This window comes from Triticum urartu, chromosome 7 (assembly GCF_003073215.2).
Source record: "Triticum urartu cultivar G1812 chromosome 7, Tu2.1, whole genome shotgun sequence".
NCBI classification, from domain to species: Eukaryota; Viridiplantae; Streptophyta; class Magnoliopsida; order Poales; family Poaceae; genus Triticum; species Triticum urartu.
Window position 1 is genome coordinate 20,979,040 of NC_053028.1, and position 24,597 is coordinate 21,003,636.

The 24,597-nt window shown below is 47.7% G+C and overlaps 1 protein-coding gene across 1 annotated transcript; it reads left to right on the plus strand.

The window, feature by feature from the left end:
* Nucleotides 1-19,391: 19,391 nt before the first annotated feature.
* LOC125518180 lies at nt 19,392-21,002 on the plus strand. The gene is made up of 4 exons (XM_048683103.1): nt 19,392-19,532; nt 19,633-19,988; nt 20,327-20,912; nt 20,998-21,002. The coding sequence occupies exons 2-4, from the start codon at nt 19,635-19,637 to the stop codon at nt 21,000-21,002; spliced, it is 945 nt and encodes a 314-aa protein (XP_048539060.1). The 5' UTR covers nt 19,392-19,532; nt 19,633-19,634.
* The last annotated feature ends 3,595 nt before the right edge of the window (nt 21,003-24,597 follow it).

Consider the following 24,597-nt stretch of genomic DNA (forward strand, 5'->3'; position numbering starts at 1 on the left):
TACGACGAATTTATCCAAATACTCCATGAAGACCGAGTTCATTAACCGGGAGAAGGTGGCTGGGGCATTGGTTAAATCGAAGGGCATAACGGTGTACTCGTATTGGCCATAACGAGTAACGAAGGCCGTTTTGGGAATGTCCCCATTTCTGATTTTGATTTGATGGTAGCCCAACCTTAAATCCATCTTGGAAAAGACTGAGGATCTAGCGAGCTGGTCATACAGATCGTTGATCCTGGGAAGCGGATACTTATTCTTGATAGTGACCAAGTTGACAGGTCGGTAATTGAGGGAGTCCTGGATTAGGGGGTGTTCGGATAGCCGGACTATACCTTTAGTCGGACTCCTGGACTACGAAGATATAAGATTGTAGACTTCGTCCCGTGTCCGGATGGGACTTTCCTTGGCGTGGAAGGCAAGCTTGGCAATGCGATATTCAAGATCTCCTACCACTGTAACCGACTCTATGTAACCCTAACCCTATCCTGTGTCTACATAAACCGGAGGGTTGTAGTCCGTAGAGGATCAACTCCATACACAATCATACCATAGGCTAGCTTCTAGGGTTTAGCCTCCTTGATCTCGTGGTAGATCTACTCTTGTACTACCCATATCTTCAATATTAATCAAGCAGGAGTAGGGTTTTACCTCCATTGAGGGGGCCCGAACCTGGGTAAAACAAAGTGTCCCCAGTCTCATGTTACCATCCGGCCTAGATGCACAGTTCGGGACCCCGTACCCGAGATCCGCCGGTTTTGACACCGACATTGGTGCTTTCATTGAGAGTTCCTCTGTGTCTTTGCCTTTAGGCCCGATGGCTCCTTCGATCTTCAACAACGATGCGGTCCGGGGTGAGACTTTCCTCCCCGGATAGATCTTCGTCTTCGGCGGCTTCACACTACGGGCCAATTCGCTTGGCCACCTTGAGCAGATCGGAAGCTACGCCCCTGGCCATCAGGTCAGGGTTGGAAGCCTAAACTACACGGCTGACATCCGCGGAGACTTGATCTTCGACGGATTCAAGCCACAGCCAAGCGTGCCGCACTGTCTCAATGGGCACAATATAGCTCTGCTGCCGAACAGTGCCTTGGAGGCCGCACACGAATCGGTTTCGACCATTGATTCGAAACCTACTGCGCCGATCAAGGATCAGCGGTTGGACGCTGCCTCAGGGGCTGCGATCTCAGAGGCGATCGAGCCAAACTCCAGCCCCGCACTCCGCATGGCCCGTGACTCCGAGGAGCCGGATCCCTCTCCAAACTCCGAGCCCCCCGCGCCCCTGCCAATCGAATCCGAGTGGGCACCGGTAATGGAGTTCACCGCAGTGGACATCTTTCAGCATTCGCCTTTTGGTGACATCCTGAATTCTCTTAAGTCTCTCTCTTTATCAGGAGATCCCTGGCCGGACTACGGTCAGCAAGGGTGGGATACGGACGGTGAGGAAATTCAAAACCCACCCACCACCCACTTTGTAGCCACTGTCGATGACTTAACCGACATACTTGACTTCGGCTCCGAAGACATCGACGGCATGGACGACAATATAGGAGATGAACAGGAACCAGCACCTGTAGGGCGCTGGAAAGCCACCTCGTCATACGACATATACATGGTGGATACTCCAACAGATGGAGATGGCGATGGAACAATGGGGGATAACGCCCCCAAGAAACAGCCAAAGCGCCGGCGTCAGCGGCGCGGCTCTAAATCCCGCCAAAGCAAAAATGGTGATTCCGGCACGGGAGATAATACTACCCCAGACAACGCCGAAGAACACCCAGCTCAGCAAGATTCGGCACAGGAAGATGGAGAAGCCAGCCCTCACGAGAGAGCGGCAGACCAAGAGGTCGAGGATGATAACTATAGGCCTCCCTCCGAAGACGAGGCAAGCCTCGATGACGACGAATTCGCCATACCATCAGACCCCGCCGAACAAGAGCGTTTTAGACGCAGGCTTTTAGCCACGGCAAGCAGCCTCATGAAAAAGCAGCAATAGCTTAGAGCTGCCCAAGATTTGCTAACTGACAGATGGACTGAAGTCCTTGCGGCCGAAGAGTATGAACTCGAACGCCCCTCCAAGAGTTACCCGAAGCAAAGGCCGCTACCCCGATCAGAGGAGGAAGCACCTACATCACCAGCGCATGACATGGCAGACCGGCCACGCAGTGGCCGTGACAGAGAGGCCGCTCAGCCCTCCACCCAAGCCATGCCCCGACGCCGCACAACTAAGGCATGGGAAAATGCGCCCGACCTGCGAGACATACCGGAGGATAAAGCAAGACAAACAAGATCGATCTACGAATCGCGCAGGCGCCCTACGGCATGTGACAATGATCTTCACTCCGGATACAACAAATCCGGCCGGGCCGAACACAACAGACATAGCTCTTCCGAGCTGCGTCGTGATATAGCCCAGTACAGAGGCGCCGCACACCCGCTATGTTCACGAATGAAGTAATGGATCATAAAATCCCAGAGGGCTTCAAACCCATAAACATCGAATCATACGATGGCACCACAGACCTGGCGGTATGGATCGAGGACTATCTCCTTCACATCCACATGGCACACGGCGATGATCTACACGCCATCAAGTACCTCCCGCTCAAACTTAAAGGACCGGCCCGGCATTGGCTTAACAGCTTGCCAGCAGACTCAATCGGTTCTTGGCAGGACCTGGAAGCCGCATTCCTCGATAACTTCCAGGGCACTTACATACGACCGCCGGATGCCGACGACTTAAGCCACATAATTCAGCAGCCAGAAGAATCAGCCAGACAATTCTGGACATGGTTCCTAACAAAGAAAAACCAGATAGTCGACTGTCCGGACGCAGAGACCCTAGCAGCCTTCAAGCATAACATCCGCGACGAGTGGCTTGCCCGGCACCTGGGACAGGAAAAGCCGAAATCCATGGCAGTAGTCACGACACTCATGACCCGCTTTTGCGCGGGAGAAGACAGCTGGCTGGCTCGCAGTAACAACTTATCAAAGAACCCTGGTGATTCAGATACCAAGGACAAAAGTGGCAGGACACGTCAGAATAAGCAAAAACGCCGCGTTAACAAGCGACAGTAATGAAGAGATGGCAGTCAATGCCGGATTCAGAGGCTATAAATCTGGTCAGTGGAAAAAGTCTTTCAAAAAGAATACTCAGGGCCCGTCCAGTTTGGACCGAATACTCGATCTCTTGTGCCAGATGCACGGCACCCCCGAAAAGCCAGCCAATCACACTAACAGGTATTATTGGGTGTTCAAGCTGGCAGGCAAGTTAGGAGCCGAAAACAAAGACAAGGGGCTGCACAGCGACGACGAAGAGCCCAAGCCGCCGAACAACAATGAGAAGGGCTTTCCCCCACAAGCGCGGACGATGAACATGATATACGCAACCCACATTCCCAAGCGGGAGCGGAAGCGTGCGCTGCTAGACGTATACACGATGGAGCTAGTTGCCCCAAAGTTCAACCCATGGTCCTCCTGCCCGATCACCTTTGATCGAAGGGACCATCCCACTAGCATCCGTAATGGCAGCTTCGCTGCATTGGTTCTCAACCCAATCATCGACGGATTTCACCTCACAAGAGTCCTCATGGACGGCAGCAGTAGCCTGAACCTGCTTTATCAGGACACAGTGCGGAAAATGGGCATAGATCCCTCAAGGATCAAACCCACAACAGCGACCTTTAAAGGCGTTATACCAGGTGTAGAAGCCAACTGTACAGGCTCAGTAACACTTGACGTGGTCTTCGGATCCCCGTATAATTTCCGAAGTGAAGAGTTAATCTTCGATATAGTCCCGTTTCGCAGTGGCTATCACGCCCTGATCGGACGAACCGCATTCGCAAAATTCAATGCGGTACCGCATTACGCATATCTCAAACTCAAGATGCCAGGCCCTCGAGGAGTAATCACGGTCAACGGAAACACCGAACGCTCCCTCTGTACGGAGGAGCATACGGCGGCTCTAGCAGCGGAGATACAAAGTAGCCTTCTTAGGCAATTCCCCAGTCCGGCCATTAAAAAGCCAGACACCGCCAAGCGCGCCCGGAGTAACCTACAGCAGGACCGCCTGGCACACTCTGAGCAAGCGTAGCAATGCGGCCCCAACCCTAGCGTTCGCGACCTAGCGAAACCAGTACCTCGCGTACACAATTACGCCCTTGAAATACCATGGGCACAAGGGAAGGGGCACAATAAATGGCACGCCCAACATACGGCTTAAAACATACTGGGGGCTACCGGATTCTTTTTTAATTTTATCTTACTTTCAGGACTCCATACTTCGGACAACCTGTTCGGCAACTCGACTGCCGCACAAACGATGCAAGATCCAGGGAGGCAGACAAGCCATGCCCCATTATGGAACTCCCAGGTGGTCTCTGTTACGAGCGGTATACCTATTTTAAATACAATTCCACGGCCTGCCCCTGGTCAGGACATACTGAATAGTCCAATATCTTTTGCTTATCGCACTATTTGTATCGTTCGGCTTTGATAAATAGCCTCTCTATAAACAATGCTTAGCTTCTCTTCTATTTTTTGCATTACTCTATTTTATATATGTTCATTAATGACATGTTGCACCCGTACACTATGGTACGACAAGTACGCCAGGGCTTCAGTACCCTTTAATATGGTGTGAGAAGTCCGTACACTTTCACAATATGCATCGGCTCCGAATCATGATTTGGGTCAATAGTTGGGTTTGCCCGGCTCCTATGTTTTGGTGCCTTACGTTCCGCTATATCGGCTAAGGTAGCACTAGGAGAACCACTGCGATTGTGCCCGGTTGAGCTGGGCTAAGCACCTCAGTGGAGAAAGCTAAAACTGACTGTCATGATGAGGCGAGAGACCGGTCGCTGTTCGAGAGGTTTTTCGGGTCCCTAAAGGCCTATGCCGCTTCGAGAGAGGAGCTGGATAACCCCAGCCAAGGCGTCGATAGCGCCCCGAACTCGGTCTTCCGAACTAGGGGCTTCGCTGAAATTTAAAATTATAAAGTTCTATGGCTAAGTGAGAGTGTCCAAGCATTATAGTCCGATTGCCTGCTTCGCCGTGCTGAGCGCCTCCCTCGAAGGACCCAACTATGGGAAAAAGAGTGCTCAGGTTTATCCCTGAACACCCCAACACTAGTGGCATGGGGCAGAAGCCGACGACTGGCCATCTCTCAATTTTTTGATAAACGGCCACACAGAAAATAATATTTTAAATTCAACAAGCATTGCTTAAGCGCCTATGAACAAGTTTTTAGCGCACAGGATAAAAATGAGCGAGTTTATTCAAAAATTACATCCTTGGTACATTCATCTGCCACAAGGCAAGCACCCGCAAGAACATCCTTGTAATAGTTCTCGGGCATGCGATGCTCCTTCCCCGGCGGTGGCCCGTCCTTCACAAGCTTCTCACCGTCTAGCTTACCCCAGTGCACCTTTACATGGGCAAGGGCCCTACGGGCACCTTCGATGCAGACGGCGCGCTTGAGGACCTCGAGGCTTGGACAGGCCTCCACCAGCCGCCGCACCAGCCCGTAGTAGCTCCCAGGCAGGGCCTCTCCGGGCCATAGCCGAACTATGAAGCCCTTCATGGCCTGTTTGGCCGCCTTGTGGAGTTCGACCAGCTGTTTCAGCTGGTCGCTCAAGGGCACAGGGTGTCCGGCCTCAGCATACTGAGACCAGAACACCTTCTCCGACGAGCTGCCCTCTTCAGCTCGGTAGAATGCGGCGGCATCGGATACGCTGCGGGGAAGATCTGCGAATGCCCCTGGAGAACTCCGGATTCGGGTAAGTAACAAGTAGTTTACTTTTATATTTCTGCTTTGCATAAAGAATGCCTTACCCGCTGTTATCTTCTTCATATCCTCCAACTCTCGGAGGGCCTTTTGGGCTTCGGCCTTGGCAGACTTGGCAGTCTCAAGGGCCGCCGCGAGCTCGGACGCTCGGGTCTCTGACTCAAGCTCCAAACTCTCATGTTTTCTCATGAGAGCCTGAAGCTCTTGCTGCACCTCGCCGACCTGAGCCCCAAGTTTTTCTCGCTCGGTGCGCTCCGCGGCCGTTTTCTTTTCGGCCTCAGACAGCGCCTGCTTGAGGGTCGCCACCTCAGTCGTGGCCCCTACAATAAGCAGTACAATCCTGTTATTTTTTGCAATCACGCCTCTCTATAGGCACTTACTTCTGTAAGGTATTTCTTACCTTCTTTCTCCTCGAGTTGCCGCTTGGCAAGGCCGAGCTCTTACTCGGACCGCTCGAGTCCCTGCTTCAGGACACCCACCTCCGCAGTCAGTGCGGTGGTGGACAGCAGCGAAGCCTGCATACGCATATTGACTCTTTATTGTTAGACTCCTGCGAAATTTAATAGATCCTCTATTCGGCTTTTCTTTCCGAACGCCAAATAGAGCATCAGGGGCTATTGTCTATGCGGTAATATTTTTACATATTTTTACTTACCTCGAAGCCTGTTAGGAGGCTAGCGCAAGCTTCACTCAGCCCGCTCTTGGCGGACTGGACCTTCTGGATCACCGTACTCATAATAGTACGGTGCTCCTCGTCGATGGAGGCGCCTTCAAGCACCTCCAGCAGATTGTCCGGCACCTCTGGTTGGACGGAGGTTGCCGGCTCAGAAGACTTGCTCCTCTTGGAAGGAGCTCGCCTACCGCAGTCCGGAATCGTTGAAGATTCCGGCACGGTGTCCGGCTTAAGGCCGGACTTGGAGCCCTGGGGGGTCTTGTCCCCTTTACTCCTGGAGTCCGGGAGGTTGCCTTGCGGCTCCTCCAGGACCACCTCCTCCTGCCCCAGAGCTTGTCGCGACGCCACTTCAGCGTCGTCCGCAGTGCGGGGGGAGACAGCAGGTGGAACGGAGTTCACGTCCGATGAATCCAGGGAGCCGCTCGACAATTCGTTGAGTTCGGCCCGGGGCGGGCTGCATAAGTATCATCGACATTAGGTAAAGCTGTGCGACAAAGGAACATCACAAGTTACTCTGATATCCGAACTTACGATTTAGCCGGACGCTTGGCCCTGTCCGGCCACTCCTCTTCGTCTTCTTCGGCGTCGGGGGAATAGTCTGGCGGAGGGGTCTTCCTCTTCCTGGACCCCTCGGCCTCCCCAGTTGGAGCGGCCTCCCTCTTCTTTCCTCCCCCCGCTGGAGGGGGAGAGGTTTCTTCTTCCTCCTCCTCGTTTTCATGGGAGGAGGGCATCTCAGACTCGCTGGATGACGAGTCCGACAACACCACATTACGGGTACTCTTTCGAGTCCCCGTGGTCTTCTTCTTCTTAGCCTTCTTCTCCGGCACCACATAAGGCACCGGAGTCAGCAGCTTCACCAGTAGAGCTGGGGCTGGGTCTTCGGGCAGCGGAGCCGGACAGTTAATCGGTTCGGCCATCGCCCACCAAGCCTGTCAAAGGTAAGGGAGTTTAGATCCCACATAGAGTCAAACTATGAAAAAAGCTTGAACATCCTGTAACAAGTGTAGATAGCATACCTTGCTAGCGTGACGCTGTGAGCTGTATCCGCGGTCCTCGGAAGCAGATGCGGGAGCCTCGGCGCCCTTGAATAGCATCTTCCAGGCATCTTCGTACGTTGTGTTGAAGAGCCTGCTGAGGGTTTGATGCTGCGCTGAGTCGAACTCCCACAGATTGAAATCCCGGTGTTGGCACGGGAGGATCCGGCGGACGAGCATAACCTGGATTATGTTGACAAGCCGGATTGGCTTGTTCACCAGGGACCGGATGCATGTTTGCAATCCGGTCACCTCTTTCTCGTCGCCCCATGATAGGCCCGTCTCTTTCCAGGACACAAGCCGCGTGGGGGGGTCCGGATCGGAACTCAGGGACCGCGGTCCATTCCAGATCACGTGGCTCGGTGATATAAAACCACCCGGCTTGCCATCCCTTTGGGGTCTCCACGAAGGAGCCCTCGAACCATAGGGCGTTGGCCATCTTGCCCGCCATGCCGCCTCCGCACTCCGCCTGGCTGCCGCTCACCACCTTGGGCTTGACGTTGAAAGTCTTGAGCCAGAGGCCGAAATGGGGGCGGACGCGGAGAAAGGCCTCGCACACGACGATAAACGCCGAGATGTTGAGGATGATGTTCAGGGCCAGATTGTGGAAATCCAGGCCGTAGTAGAACATGAGCCCCAGACAAATGGATGGAGTGGAAAACCCAGTCCGCGGAGGAAGTGGACGAGAAATACCACCCTCTCATGGGGCCTTGGGGTGGGGATAAGCTGTCCCTTCTCGGGAAGCCGGTGCGCGATGTCCTTGGACAAATACGCGGCCTTCCTTAGCTTCTTGATTTTGTCCTCCGTAACGGTGGAGACCATCCATTTGCCTCCCGCTCCGGACATTGCTGGAGAAGGTTGAGGTGGGAAGTGCGAGCTTGGGCGCTGGAGCTCGGGTGCGCGGGAGATGGGTAGGCAAGGGAGGAAGAAGCGTAGGTAAATAGGGTGGATCCTTATCCCCTTATATAGGCGGATGCGGTTATGCATCCCCACTTGCCTAATAAAACTCGCTTGCCTCCCGGGCGCCGTGATAAATGGCACGGTTGGGTTACCCACATCCGTATTGATGAGAATCCCGTAAAAAGGGTACACGATCTCTGCTTTGACAAGACGTGCCAAGGAAACCACCTCGCAAAACATGCTGAGGTGGGGAAGTAAAAACAATTCAAGTAGAGGACTTGGCTGTAGTGTGATGGCGCACTGCAGAATACGTCAGCAGATTTGATTTGTGTTAATATTATTCTCTCTATAGCAATATGTGGAAACTTATTTTACAGAGCTGGACACTACTCTTGGTGATTACAATCTTCTATGAAGGACTTGGAGGAGGAACCTGCCTTGCAATGTCGAAGACAATTTGCGCCCCGGACTCGTCGTCATTGAAGCCTGGTTCAGGGGCTACTGAGGGAGTCCTGGATTAGGGGGTGTTCGGATAGCCAGACTATACCTTTAGCCGGACTCCTGGACTATGAAGATATAAGATTGAAGACTTCGTCCCATGTCCGGATGGGACTTTCCTTGGCGTGGAAGGCAAGCTTGGCGATGCGATATTCAAGATCTCCTACCATTGTTACCGACTCTGTGTAACCCTAACCCTATCCGGTGTCTATATAAACCGGAGGGTTGTAGTCCGTAGAGGACCAACTCCATACACAATCATACCATAGGCTAGCTTCTAGGGTTTATCCTCCTTGATCTCGTGGTAGATCTACTCTTGTACTACCCATATCTTCAATATTAATCAAGGAGGAGTAGGGTTTTACCTCCATCGAGAGGGCCCGAACCTGGGTAAAACAAAGTGTCCCCAGTCTCCTGTTACCATCCGGCCTAGACGCATAGTTCGGGACCCCCTACCCGAGATCCGCCGGTTTTGACACCAACAGTAATCTACAACCATCCGATCCGTTCCATCCTTCTTCTTGACGAAGAGGACAGGGTAAGCCCAAGGAGAGGAACTAGGACGGATGAAACCCTTTTTCAAGGACTCATCGAGTTCGTACTTAAGCTCGGCTAGTTCTAAGGGTGCCATCCTATAGGGTCTTCTAGAAATTGGAACGGTTCCTGGAACAAGGTCTATCACAAACTCGACATCCCTGTCAGGTGGAACACCTGGCAGTTCTTCTGGAAAGACATCCGGAAGTCCCGGACTACCGGAACATCTTCAAGGTCTGGAAGGGGGTTGGCATTTAGGGAGTAAAGCTGGCGCTTGGCCACTCGAGTTAAGACATTGACTGTCTTGCCTGATGGGTGAGTAAGTTGAACGGTTCTAGTGGCACAATCAATCTAAGCGTAATGAGCTGACATCCAGTCCATACCCAAGATGATGTTTATGTCTGAGGACTTGAGAGCTATTAAGGATTCAAGGAAGACAAGTCTATCGACAAGAATTTCGTTCCCATGGCTTACTCTAGAAGTTTGCCATTTGGAACCCGGAGTTTGAATTACCATGGAAGTGTGCATGTCCCAGAATGTCGTGTTATGCAATCGAGCATAGTTCTCGGATATGAATGCATGAGATGCTCCAGTATCGAAAAGAACAGATGTCGGATGCAATTAACAAGGAGCGTACCAAGGACGACGTTAGGATCCTCATGAGCCTCCTCGGCTGAGACATAGTTGACATGGCCACGTGCAGTGGTGACCGGCTTGGCGTAGAATGTCTTTCCCGCTGGCTTACCACGGCCAACGGACTTTCCAGACTGATCTGGGTTGTTGTTCTCGGGACACTGTCGACTATCGTGACCCGGCTCTCCACACTTGAAACATGTCACAACATTGGGGCATGGAGCAGCATTAGCAGCGGGGCCACCATAGGGCTTGGACGGTGCAAACTGCTGGTTGGGACGAGGCGCCTCAAATGATGGCCTCGGAATGAACCTGGGTGGCAGTGTCGTGCTTGGAATCCACACCCGGCGCTTCTAAGATCCAGAGCCGGATGAAGAGCCAAAATCACGGGAGTGCTTGCGTGAATCTTCATAGTTAGACTGGCCTGTCTCAGCACTGATGGCTTTATTGACCAACTTCCTAAAGGAGGTGCACTCATGCAGACGAAGATCATGGCGAAGCTCAGGGCTAAGTCCCTTGCGGAACCTTGCCTGCTTCTTAGCGTCGGTAGATACTTCTTCAGGAGCATATCGTGCCAGATTCCCAAATTCACGACTATATGCATCCATAGTCAGTCTTCCTTGGGTGAAATTGCAGAACTCTTCCCTCTTGCGATCTATGAGACCTTCCGGGATGTGATGCTCACGGAAAGCCTCAATGAATTCAGCCCAAGTAGTGATTTGGCTGACCGGGCGCATAGCTTCAAAGTTTTCCCACCAAAGACTAGCAGGGCCTTCGAGGTGATAGGCAGCATAAGTAACCTTATCAGCTTCGGCTACGTTGGCAGAACGTAGCTTGTGGGTGATGTTGTGACGCCAGTCATCCGCATTGAGAGGCTCAACGGAATGGTTAAACTTTGGTGGGTACAACATGATGAAGTCATTGATTGACACCAAGTCATTTCGCTGATGGCGTGCAGTGTTCTGCTCAATCCGCTCCAGCAAGCGGTTAGTCTCACGCTTGTTTATTTCCGCCTCCAGCATCACTTCGGCCAGAGAAGGCGGGTGTAGCAGATTTTCACCCCTAACTGCACTGGCTTCCCCCTACTCCGGGGCAGCAGGGTTGCTGCGGGTGTTGACCATCCTAGGGGAAAACAAAACAACAGTTTAGATAAGGGTGGCACAAACTTAGCAAGGAAGTGCAGAATGTAATGGATAACATGGAATGCTAAGATGTTCGTTGCACGACATGGTAATATAGAAACCGCCATATATATACCATTGGTCATACACACCGTACATAGTTTAGTACAAGCCCAGGCTAGAGTACAACTACGGTGAAAGACATTACATCTCATCGGAGGCATTCCAAGCTCCTATACATTATTTTCTACACCTGCGGAATTGATTACACACTAAGTCATATTCCACATGTCACGCAGGACAGTGGAGATACAACTATTACAATACTAGTGATACTACTACTAACTCAGACAGCTCCGTAGTACTCCTCATAGAAGTCACCTCCATAGCCTGGAAATTCAACGTGATCATTCGGGAACAGACGGTCCTGAGGAGCTTGTGGATGAAAGGGGCTAGGATGAGGTCTTGGACCAACAAACGATGGCCTGCGGGGACCACGAGGTGGGTTGATGCCTCCCACATCACGCCAATCCACCATGTCTGGCAGAGCAGATCTCACAGGATACAGATCCCTCGTATCCATACATCCAGCTTGCACAGCAGGTGCAAACCGAGTCAAAGTCGCCCAATGATCAGCACGGGTGTTGAAAAGCTCCAGTCTCAAGGCCCGATTCTCTCGGTCCTTATCCTCGAGCATCTCGGCAGTGGTGCGAGTTAGTGAGTCCTCACGTGTGGAGTCAGCATAGATAGCCTTGAGATACCCTTGCGCTCCCGGGAGTGAAGCTGGCATATAACGGAAGTCGGTGTTCCGAAGCAGGCCAGTCCGGACTCGCATGATGGTCATCATGGAATAGGCAGCATCCTGCACAGCCATCTCAACAGTAACCCTGAGTCCATAGGAACAGTGGAGGGGCTCGGTAGATCCAGGGTAAGAAGGAAATATCCTGACGGTGCAGAAATATTGGCTTTGATTAAAGTCTCAGAATTGCTCTTCAACAGTGTATTCGGGATACCAACGATAACCCGTCTCGATCATTACCCGGACTAACATAGCAGTATGACCGGGCACATCGAGGCACCGGGTCAGGCGAACCACTTGGTTTTGAGCACGAGTGGCCATCTGAAAGCACAACCACAATGCAAAGACAATAGAATTTCTAGGGAAAATTGGACAGCATAACAGCTGTAAATGCTATGAAAAAGATTTGAGACATCCACAACAGTTTGCAACACCACTCAACAACATCATATAAAGGTTCTGATTCAACTGGCAACATACTCAAAGTGGTAGAAACTGAACTGAGGCTGGTAACCAACAATCCTATAAGTTATTACAGATTAGTAACACGTGAACCTGACAGAAGAAGAGAGCCTAGTCCTTAACCCACGTTGAATGAGAAGAGAATGACTCAGATCAGAGAGCATAAGGTAAAGGATTAAAAAGAGCCTTACGTTCCCTCCCACAATCAATTCCCCTACATATAACTAAAGCATTTCTAGACTCGACATCGACCAGTTTGGCTCAACGAACCTACAGGCAGTCCGGCTCTGACGCCAACGCTGTCAGGACCCTGATTCCAAGTCACATCGATCTAGTCGGTAACACCTCATATCACATTGCGGCCTCACGCACGGTATCCCCACGGGTGTCGCCTTACCATGGCCTGGGACCGTTTGCGCCTTTTGGCTCACGTATATGATAGTGTCTCTAGCATCCATATGACAAAGAACCCGGGCCGACATGGCTAGTCGAGAACCCAAAGCGGCACAGACCTATGGAGACAGGCATACACGAATCACATCGAGCATGTCGGTCATCAGCGAGTGAATCCGGGCTGTAGCACTAGGCTAACAGGAATCCGGATGTCACCGCGTGACATTTCCTCAAAGGGACAGACATAGGAACGAAGTGAAACACATGACGGCCAGTCAAGTGTCCTGAGCAGTAGTGTTGGGCTAGCAGGACTCGGGTGAACCGGGCTGTAGCGGACTACTATGGCTCGAGGAACACTAGACTACATTTCCCCATAAGAAAGGCTACCAAGGATAAACAACTAGATTGTCGGATCCCACACATACCAAGCATTTCAATCATACACACAATATGCTCGGTATGTGTAAATACAACATGGCATCACAACAAAACTCTACAACTCAAGTACTTTATTTAAATGCTCTAGAGAGCCATACATAACATGTTCATACAGGTAGGGGTCACATGACCCGACACTCAAGTCATACAAGCATACAAGCACATGCGGAAGCAAATAGTCTGAGTACAGACACTAGAAAGAAAGAAGGCTTCTCGAAGCCTTCTATCTACATAGGGCCCTCTATGGCCAGGATCACCACCTGGGTGGCAAGTCACTCATCGACATCGAGATCTACCTAAAACCCATCGGAGGGGGCGGTGTTGTCGTCTGAAAACAGTAATTAAACAAACATGAGTACAAAGGTACTCAGCAAGTCTTACATCAGAACCTACTATACATGCTCATTCTCAAGAAGGTGGTGGAGTTATTGCAGCAAACCAGCTTTGACTCTTGGCTAAGCTATCCTACGGGACACCACTTAGTAAAATAGTTTTCGCACACGAGTCCACTAATCACGAACACAATACACCACCGGGGATCCTCCCTCGTCATCCTATGAGAGGGCCATCCTCGGTACTCACACTTATCTTTTGTCTTTTAGTAGTATCCATTATCTTGTCTATGAACTGTATAGGCAACCAAGTAGTCCTTTAACGTGGACGTGGCTATTCGAATAGATGATGTTAACCCTGCAGGGGTGTACTCCTTCATACATGCTCTCACCACTTACCGTCGTTTACACGACATGTACTCGGCAACCTTCAAGCTTAAGCCCAACGAGGGTGTCGGCCACGGCCTACCTAAACACTCAAGCCTCTAGTCCAGGTTTATCGGCTATCTAGGTTCCATCCGCAGGGAGTCCGGCTGAGGTTTCCACATACGTCCTCGAACGATGTGAACAGGGTTCCCGAGACACCAAACGGGTGACTCGGTACACCGTGCAATAGTGTATCTACCGCAACATAGCCCACCCCTAGGGTCAGCGCTACGCACGGCCGCCAACACATAACCTACAAACACCAGAAACTAATTGCAACACCTGGACAGAGTACTAGGGTGATTAAGAAGCCGAGAGGGTCAATTAAGGATCCCAATGCATGGTAGTAGCTGATTCTTAAAATCACACATACAGATCTCAGTTCTTAGGGATGGCCTCAATGAAACAACCCACCATGTACTCCTACATGGCCTCTCATCGATACCTTTACCAAATCATGTTCAACACATCCCTCACATTACCGACATAATCATTTCACTCTAGCCCATCACCCAGATGAACCAGACCTGACACAACTCTAAGCATAGCAGGCATAGCAAGGTAGGAAACACATACAAGGCTCAATCAACTCCTACACATGCTAGTGGGTTTCATCTAATTACTGTGGCAATGACAGGTCATGCAGAGGACAAGGGTTCAACTACCGTAGCACACAGCAGTTTGAAACGTTGTTGTCTTAATGCAGTAAATGAGAGCAGAGGCGAGAACATGGGATTGTATCGATATGATCAATGGGGCTGCTTGCCTGATGTAGTGGTAGTAGGGTACTGCCCTTCAGACGGATATTCGGGGTTATCCTCGGAGGCAGAACCTACCACGAAAGACACACCAAACATAATCAACACATGACAATATGCAACAATATGATGCATGCTATGACATGGCAAGATGAATGTGTCTTGGCCTAATGCAAGCTAAAACAGAAAGGAATGAACCCATTTGAATAAAAGATTCAAATGTTAGTTCATTTAACATAGCCATATTAGTGCATTATCTTATTTTGCTTAAACAGCAAGGTTATCTTGTTTTTTCATGCATGAAACCACTACCAATGGATAGATTGAATTTTTCTGATCAAAATTCATACATAAATCTTTTCATTTGGAGTTAGAGATTAATTTCTATGATTTTTAGAAGTTTTGGCTATTTTCTGGAATTTCCTATATAAAAAATAAATCCAGAAAATGAATAATTGCGTTAGCACTGCGTCACTGTGACGTCAGCGAGTCAAAGGCGCCAGGGCCAGTCAAACCTGACTGGTGGGCCCTGTCTGTCAGTGTCTCAGCTAACTAACAGAATTAAGTTAATACTAACTAACTGTCAGTGGGGCCTGGGCCCACATGTCAGTGACCTAAACTAACTAAAATTAGTTAGCACTAATCCTAAACTAATTAACAGGCCGGCCCCACCTGTCATAGGCTCAGGGGGGAGTCAACCTGGGCCTACACGGGTCAGGCGTGGTCAACTCGCCAGTCAGCGGGTCAAAGCCTGCCGGTGTTTAGCCGCCAACGAGGCCAGACGCGGCGGCACGCTGCGGGATTTGCCCACAGGGCATCATTTGCTGCGCGGAGAGCAGCTATGGGCAGCTGGTGCTCGCCCGCATCCATCCGTGGTGATGGCTTGGCCGGGGAGTGGCCGGGGCATCGCCGGCGACGAGCTTGGCGGAGGCCGAAGCTCGGGTCAGCTCGTGCGCGTGGCTGCAATGGCCTAGGCGACGTGGCGCTTGCTCCTACAATATCTACGCGATGCAGTGAGTGTGACGGGCACAAGCCCGTGACCAAAAGGTCACCGAGCATCGCTAACGACGTGGTCAGGCGGCGGTGCGTTCGGACGGAAAAGGCACGGTGGCTACAGAGCTCTAGCGGCGAAGCGGGGAGAAGGGGGAGGAGCAGTAGCTCACTGGGAAGCCGCAGGAGAAGGTCAGCATGCTCGGGGAAGGGTCGTGCGGTCGGAACGGCGACGGGGCTCGGCGGCCCGAGGGTTGAAGACGACGGCGGCGGGGACGATGCAGGGGCTCCGGCGTCGTGCGGCTTGGCTAGTCGACGTAGTCGACGACGGCGAACCGTCCGGACACGGTGAGAGGGCGCGGGGACGGCGTTGGACGTGGCTGCGGCGAGCGGCGGCGACGGTGACGTCTCGGGCGACGTCGGGGAGGGCGAGAGAGAGGAACCAGAGGGAAGAGCGAATGTCTGCGAGGTCGGGGAGATAGAGGGGGGTCGTCCCATGTTGACAGCTCGACGAGGGGAGCGGCGAGGCGGCGGGCAGCTGGGTGACGCGCATGCTGTGCTCGCCGTCGAGCAGCAGCTTGCCTGCCTGGCCAAGCCAAGCAGCTCGCCTGGAGCGTTGGCTGGGCTGGGCCGGTAGGTGGGCCTGCTGGGGTGGGCGCCAGGTAAGCTTTCTCTTTCTCTCTTTTCCTGTTTGTTTTCTTTTCTATTTTTCTGTAATTTAGGGCTTTATTAAAAATACTTAGGCACTTACTAAAATCCTGAAAATAATTGTGGGCTCTGTCGGGATTATTCCTAACAGCCCCCACATAACTCCAGAATTATTTGGGCATTTAAAATATTTCATAGCATTTAAATGCCCAAATTCAAATACTTATGATTTAATTCAAAGAATCCAGAATGTCCTAGAAAAGAGTGCACCATTTTTGCCAGGGGTTTTAACCCAATCCAGAAATGATGAACATTTTGTGAAGGGCATTTTGGGTTCATTGAAAATAATTTTAGTAAACCCTACTACGCGTTTGGTTCGCCAATTTTGCACCGCCTCCCGATTACATCGCTTCCCGAAAACGTTACGGGTGTTTGGTTCGGCTGGGCTGGTTTCCGTTGCCGTGTAATCGGATACGTCGCTTCGGAAAACCGAAAACAGGGCACACCGAGTGAAAACAGAAAACGCTCATCTCCGTAATCAGATCCACTTTCCCTTCCTCCGCTCGTCCCGACCTCGCCTCCACCATGAGCTCTCCCCGTCGCCGCCACGACCTCCCCTCGCCGTCGGAGCAGGAACGCCGGCCTCTCACTCCTCCGCCGCAAGATCCAAAGCCGGACCTCTCCAAGCTCCGCCCCAAACAGCTGGTCCCCTTTATTTCCTCGACACGAACCTTCCCTGGATCGGCATCTTCTACAAGAACCACGGTGCGCCACCTCCCCTCTTCCCTCCCTCCTCTTCTTCTCGTGCTCTAGTGCCCGGATCTATCGTTTCCTTTCTCTGAACTGGAAGATCCAAGCGTTTTGGCTGAACTGTACTCTGGTTAGGGCTTCAGACTTACTAAACCAGTTGAGATTTGGGTACTGTTCATGAATGTGCGCATGACTGGAATATTTTGAGGGATTCTTTGGTGGAATTAGTAATTTTTGCTTCCTCGTCATACTGTGATTTGTTGTCCCCAACAAATGAGGTGGTCAGATCCTTTTCTCTATTGGATATAGATAAATAAAGTAGTTGTATTGGATCACACTGCATTGTTCTGTGCTTATATAGGCTGCTTGTTGTTCAATCAGAATTTGATGCTTGAGAATTGCATGGATTGCTCACATTGTACTGTACTGTACTACCTCACTGTAAATCTGATGCTTACTGCATTACCTAGATTTTCTTGTGCCCTTTTGTTTTGCGAGGGTGATACTATAAGAGAATAGCTATGGAGGAGATAATATGAATAATATGAGTCATGCATGCGCTTGATAGGGAAGAGGCTGCTTGTTATTTAAAGAATAATTTGATTCTACAGTTTCTTGTGGATCACATATGCTGTACTGCACCGCTGTTGTGGCCTCAGTGAGAGTGTGTGATGTATCCTGTTTTAGTTTGTTAGGTTGCAAAAGAAACATGTTTGGAGCTGTCTTTCCTTTTCATCTCTATAGCTTTGCACTTGCCCTGTGGTGAGGCTGGTTGTTAGAACTCTGGTACTCGTTTGGTTTGTTTCTTAATTGATTGGAGCCGGGGGTTTGACCCCTTATTATCGGAAAAATATATGATGTATTGTACTGTACTCATATAGGTTGCTTGCTATTTAAGCAGAATTTGACGCTTCAGAATTCTTGTGCCCTTTGTTTTGCTGAGAGTAATTTCATGAGCTAAGGAATATATTGTACTATTCTCATATATATATTTATATATACTCATATGACTTCAAGATACACAATATTTATAATTTTGTGCTGCATTTTTATTTTCAGCATTATGGCTCGTCTTCCTTTGGCCACCACGAGATCTCGACGAAGGAATATTTTGATTAGCATCGTGCTTATGTACTATTATATATGGTTATTATTTGCACTAGTCTATAAAAGGAGGTTGTGGAAGATAGAAAATAGGATTAGAAATAGAGAACTTAGAGCCGCACATTCGTACCAACTCATTGGCGAGAGTGATGTAGCTTGCATACAGGAGCTTCGCATGGATAGGAGGACATTCCACAAATTGTGTGAGATGGTTAGAGTTACTGGTGGTCTAGAGGGCACAAGGAATACATCGCTGGAAGAGATAGTGGCTACATTTCTCTACATAATATCACACCATCTAAAAAATAGAACAATCAAGAAGTTCTTTTATTGAAGTGGTGAGACGATAAGCAGAAATTTCAATAAATGTTTGCTGGCTGTTTTGAAGCTGCACAACCTACTACTTAAGAAACCAGAGCCTATACCCGAAGATTGCACAGATAATAATTGGAACTATTTCAAGGTAAATTATCTCTGCATGAAAATTTTAGTGTCGGTCAGATGATATAATCTGATTAGTAGTATAACACACTAATATCACTCATGATGTTCATGTTGTAGAATTGTTTGGGCGCATTAGATGGTACACACGTCAAGGTTACCGTCCCAGCTAATCTAAGAGGGAGGTATAGGTCAAGGCTGGCTGATATTGATACAAATGTTTTGGGTGTATGTGCACCCGACATGCAGTTTATTTATATATTACCTGGCTGGGAGGGTTCGGCACATGATGGTCGTGTTCTTAGAGATGCTATTTCGAGGTTGGATGGGTTTCGAGTCCCTCAAGGACAATACTACCTTGTTGATGCTGGCTACACAAATGCAAATGGATTTTTAGCTCCTTATCGAGGTCAAAGGTACCACTTAGGTGGTTGGACTGCACAAAACCCACCACGCAGCGCAGAGGAATATTATAATATGCTGCACGCTAGAGCTAGAAATATTATTGAGAGATGCTTTGGAAGACGCAAGGGCCAGTGGGCGATTTTGAGGTCTCCATCATATTTTCCTATCAAAACTCATTGCCAGATTATAATGGCATGCGCTCTATTACACAATCTGATTTTACAAAATATGGCTGAGGATCCACTCGCTGGTGAGGATGGGATGATCAAGATAACATGGAAATCTTGGAGGGAGAGAACGATGAACCTGAATTTATCACTCATATATCAACATCTAATGAGTGGACTAATTTCCGGAATACTCTTTCTCAAGGGATGTATAATAGCTATAGAGCTAGAGGCCACTAAGGTTTGTGTTTCGGTGGATGATTGCAGATGTACATATATGCTTGTTTTAATTATAGAAATCTGAATATCTCATGAACTAATTTAACTTGTGCATTTTGTAGGTATGGACAACATGGATAGCTCAAGTGTTGCACGTGGCAGGGGGAAAAACAAAAGAAAGTGGACAACAATGGAGGACGATGAGCTTGTCAATGCTCTCTATGATCTGTCATTGGATCCACGGTGGAAAGGTGATAATGGTTTCAAGAATGGGTATTCCTCAGTGCTGGAAAGTAGGTTGGCTGAAAAGGTACCTGGTTGTGGTCTTAGTGCTGCCCCACACATTGAGTCAAGGGTGAGATACTTTAGGACCAAGTATGGAGCAATTGAAGTTATGCTTAAAAGAAGTGGGTTTTCTTGGGATGAGAATAGGAAAATGATCCAGTGTGAAAAGCAATCATACGAGGAACATTGTAAGGTATATAACTCCAGATGCCTATTACTTTTGCATTACATTTTCTACTTGTGGCCATATGGATTATCCAGTTGACATCTCTTGTATTACTACTTCTACTAGAAGTGAGGTCCTATTGGATACCTCCTTTCCCTTCCAGTCACATTATTTCATAGATATAGATTGGAGAAAGTGCTTTTTCTGGTTCACTGCCTGATTTTTCTTTACCTTGTAAGTTGTCGCACAGCATGACCTAGAAAACTGAGAGCGTATGGAACTTCTTGAACAATATTTTATCTATTGATTATGGTTGTAGTAGAGTTAACCAAAAATATGATTTCCGTGCTTATTGTATTTTGCAGCTTCACAATGAGGCCAAGGGCTTGTATGGTGTGCCGTACCCTTATTTTGATAAGTTGGCTGCAATTTATAGCAAAGATATAGCTACTGGGGAGGGTGCGGAAGGTTTTGGCGAAGCTATAACAAATTTCCAGAATGAGATTGTCATCGAGGATGAGATGAATGATGAAGAGGAAGATGACAGAACGTCAAGAGAGACACCTAGACGGTCTGTTGACAGCCATGTCACCGCTGATTCTACAAACTCTAAGAAGAGAAAGAAAGGTAACGGGTCTCGTAGGTCAGAATCAACGGATCCTTTTCTCACCATGTTTGGAGATGTAAACAGCCAGCTGAAGAGTGTCACTCAGAATGTTGGCCAAATGGCAGCAACAATGGAACGCGAAGCTATTGCCCAAGAGAAAGCAATGGAGGAAGATCCTAGACAGAAGTTTAAAGAGAAAGCTATCAATGAATTATCAAGGCTTGGATTCACTGGGACTAAAATCATGAATGCTGCCAGCATATTTGCCAAAGCTCTAGAAGAAATGCATATGATGCTTGCACTCCCGCAGAATCTGAGGAGGGAGTATGTTAAGAAAACGCTTGGTAAGTTAAATTCATGCACCATTATCTTGTTCTGATGTTAAGTGATAGTTATGTGCTGTTATCTTGTTCTTTCTCTCTTAAAAAGAATAGTCTGAGAAATACTAAACTGTTATATGTCATACCTTTGTTGAACAAATCCCATGTGATGCGACTGAACTTTCTTGTATATATTCCAATAACTAGGCCATGCACATTGATTTATGTCAGAAATGTCTAACACTGCCATTTCAGTTTTTATTGTTTATTGTTAGGCAGATTTCATGTGTGTTGTCATGAACAGATGAAATCCAACTTGCTATTACAATATCCTTCTTAGATCTGGGGCATTCAAGATTTGTTTTTCATGGCAAATCATATATGCAAAGCTTCTACATTTGCAATTCTTCAGAATTACAACATGTCTTGTTTAGAGAAATGACAAAATTTTGTTGGTCCAATGATGTGCTAGATGATGCAATTAGAAGATAAGGATCTGCTACTACTGGTGGTGATGAGGAGCTGATGATGTGGATAATGCAATTAGAAGATGAGGGACTGCTGGTACTTGTGGTGATGATGAGCTGATGTGGTACCAGATGGATATCACATGAAAAATGTTATTGCTACTTTTCAACAATGAGAAAATGATCTGTTTTGTTGGCTATTAATTATGCATGTGTTAATACATTTTTTGCTGATGACCCCATTTATGGAGTTAGCTTGAATTTGTTCAAATATTTATCTATTAAGATCCATCAGAAAAAATCTGTTACCTATGATATATGACATGGACATGTCAGCCATGTACTAATGCTATATTGTGTAATCCCAATACATGGGTCAACCAAACGCTGCACTGTATTCAGAATGCATACCTTTGTTCAACCAAACAGAAGACGTGTTCACTCAATACACCATCTAATACAGTGCAGTCTGAATACAAAGCTAAATACGTTACCATAGGCGAACCAAACGCGTCGCTAGTAGTTTCCAGGGGTGTTGCTGGGTGTTCTGTCATCCCCATTTCAAGTTTCTGTAAAAGTAGACATGATGCAACACTCTAATGCATGAACTAGCTAGGGTGTGACAGATGCTTGTTCAAGTAAGAACAGCACCCAAGCACCGGTCCACCCACATATCAAATTATGAAAGTACCGGACGCGAATCATATGAACGTGATGAAAACTAGCTTGACGATATTCCCATGTGTCCTCGGGAGCGCTTTTCCTTATATAAGAGTTTGTCCAGGCTTGTCCTTTGCTACAAAAAGGATTGGGCCACCTTGCTGCACTTTATTTACTTTTGTTACTTGTCGCTCGTTACAAATTATCTCATTACAAAACTATCTGTTACCACTTATTTCAGTACTCGCAAAGAATACCTTGCTGAAAACCGTTCATCATTTCCTTTTGCTCCTCGTTGGGTTCGACACTCTTACTTATCGAAAGTACTACGATAGATCCCCTATACTTGTGGGTCATCAAGGCTCTTTTCTGGCGCCGTTGCCAGGGAGTGAAGCGCCTTTGGTAGGTGGAATTTGGTAAGGAAAAATTTATATAGTGTGCTGAAATTTACTGTCACTTGTTACTATGGAAAGTAATCCTCTGAGGGGCTTGTTCGGGGTATCTTCACCCCGACCAGTAGAGCAAAGAGTTGCTCCTCAACCTACTGAACCTATTGAAAATGAAATTCCTTATGAGTATCCTTCGAGTATAACAGAAAAACTGCTAGCTAATCCTTTTACAGGAGATGGAACAAAGCATCCTGATGAACACCTAATATATGTGGATGAAGTTTGTGGATTATTTAAGCTTGTGGGTATTTCCGATGATGTTGCTAAGAAGAAGGTCTTCCCTTTATCTTTGAAGGGATACACATTGACATGGTATAGGCTATGTGATGATATGGGATCGTGGAACTATAGAAGATTGAAATTGGAATTCATCAAAATATTACCCTATGCATCTTGTTCATCATGATCAAAATTATATATATTATTTTTGGCCTCGCGAAGGAGTAAGCATCGCTCAAGCTTGGGGGAGGCTTAAATCAATTTTATATTCATGCCCCAATCATGAGCTTCCAAGAGAAACAATTCTTCAAAATCTTTGTGCTCGGCTTTCTGATAACAATCGCACCGTGCTTGATACTTCTTGTGCTGGCTCTTTTATGATTAAGACTATTGAATTCAAATGGGATTTATTGGATAGAATTAAACTCAACTCTGAAGATTGGGACCTCGACAATGGTAAGGAGTCAGGTATGACACCTAAGTTTGATTGTGTTAAATCTTTCATGGATACCGATGTTTTCCGTAAGTTTAGCACTAAATATGGACTTGATTCTGAGATAGTTGCTTCTTTCTGTGAATCTTTTTCTACTTACGTTGATCTCCCTAAGGAGAAGTGGTTTAAATATCATCCTCACATAGAAGTAAAAGTAGCTGCACCTATTAAAGTTGAGGAAAAGACTGTCACTTATAATGATCCTATTGTTCCTACTTCTTATGTTGAGAAACCACCTTTCCCTATTAGGATAAAGGATCATGCTAAAGCTTCAACTGTAGTTTGTAAAAGCAATATTAAAACATATACACCTCCTGAGCAAATTAAAGTTGAACCTAATATTGCTATTGTTAAAGAGCTCTTGTCTGATAATATTAATGGGCATGTTATTCAGTTCTACGGTGAAACTGCTAGAATTGCTAAACCTTGTGCTAAAGATAAACATAGACATGTGGCAGGCGTGCCTGTTATTTCTGTTAAAATAGGAGATCATTGTTATCATGGCTTATGTGATATGGGTGCTAGTGCTAGTGTTATACCTTATGACTTGTATAAAGAAATCAAGCATGAAATTGTACCTGCTGAGTTAGAAGATATTGATGTCACAATTAAACTTGCTAATAGAGATACTATTTCAGCAATGGGAATTTTTAGAGATGTTGAAGTCTTGTGCGGGAAAACTAAATATCCTGCTGATTTTCTTGTTCTTAGTTCTCCACAAGATAGCTTTTGTCCCATTATATTTGGTAGACCCTTCTTGAATACAGTTAATGCTAGGATAGACTACGAAAAGAATGTTGTTACTATTGGCTTGGATGATATGACTCATGAGTTTAATTTCTCTAAATTTAGTAAACAATACCGTGAAGAAGAATTTCCTAGTAAGGATGAAATTATTGGTCTTGCTTCTATTGCCGTACCTCCTAACAATCCTTTAGAACAATATTTGCTAGACCATGAGAATGATATGTTTATGAATGAAAGAAGGGAAAGAGATGAATTATTCTTTAAACAAGAACCTATGCTAAAACACAATTTGCATGTTGAAATCCTAGGGGATCCTCCTCCACCTAAGGGTGATCCCGTGTTTGAGCTTAAACCGTTGCCTGATAATCTTAAATATGCTTATCTTGATGAAAAGAGGATATATCCTGTTATTATTAGTGCTAACCTTTCAGAGCATGAAGAAGAAAGATTATTGAAAACTCTGAAGAAGCACCGTGCCGCTATTGGATATACTGTTGATGATCTCAAGGGCATTAGTCCCACTCTATGTCAACATAGAATAAATTTGGAAGCAGATGCCAAACCAGTTCGTGATCCTCAACGACGTATGAATCCTAAAATGAAAGAAGTGGTAAGAAAAGAAATACTAAAGCTTCTGGAGGCAGGTATAATTTATCCTGTTGCTGATAGTTAGT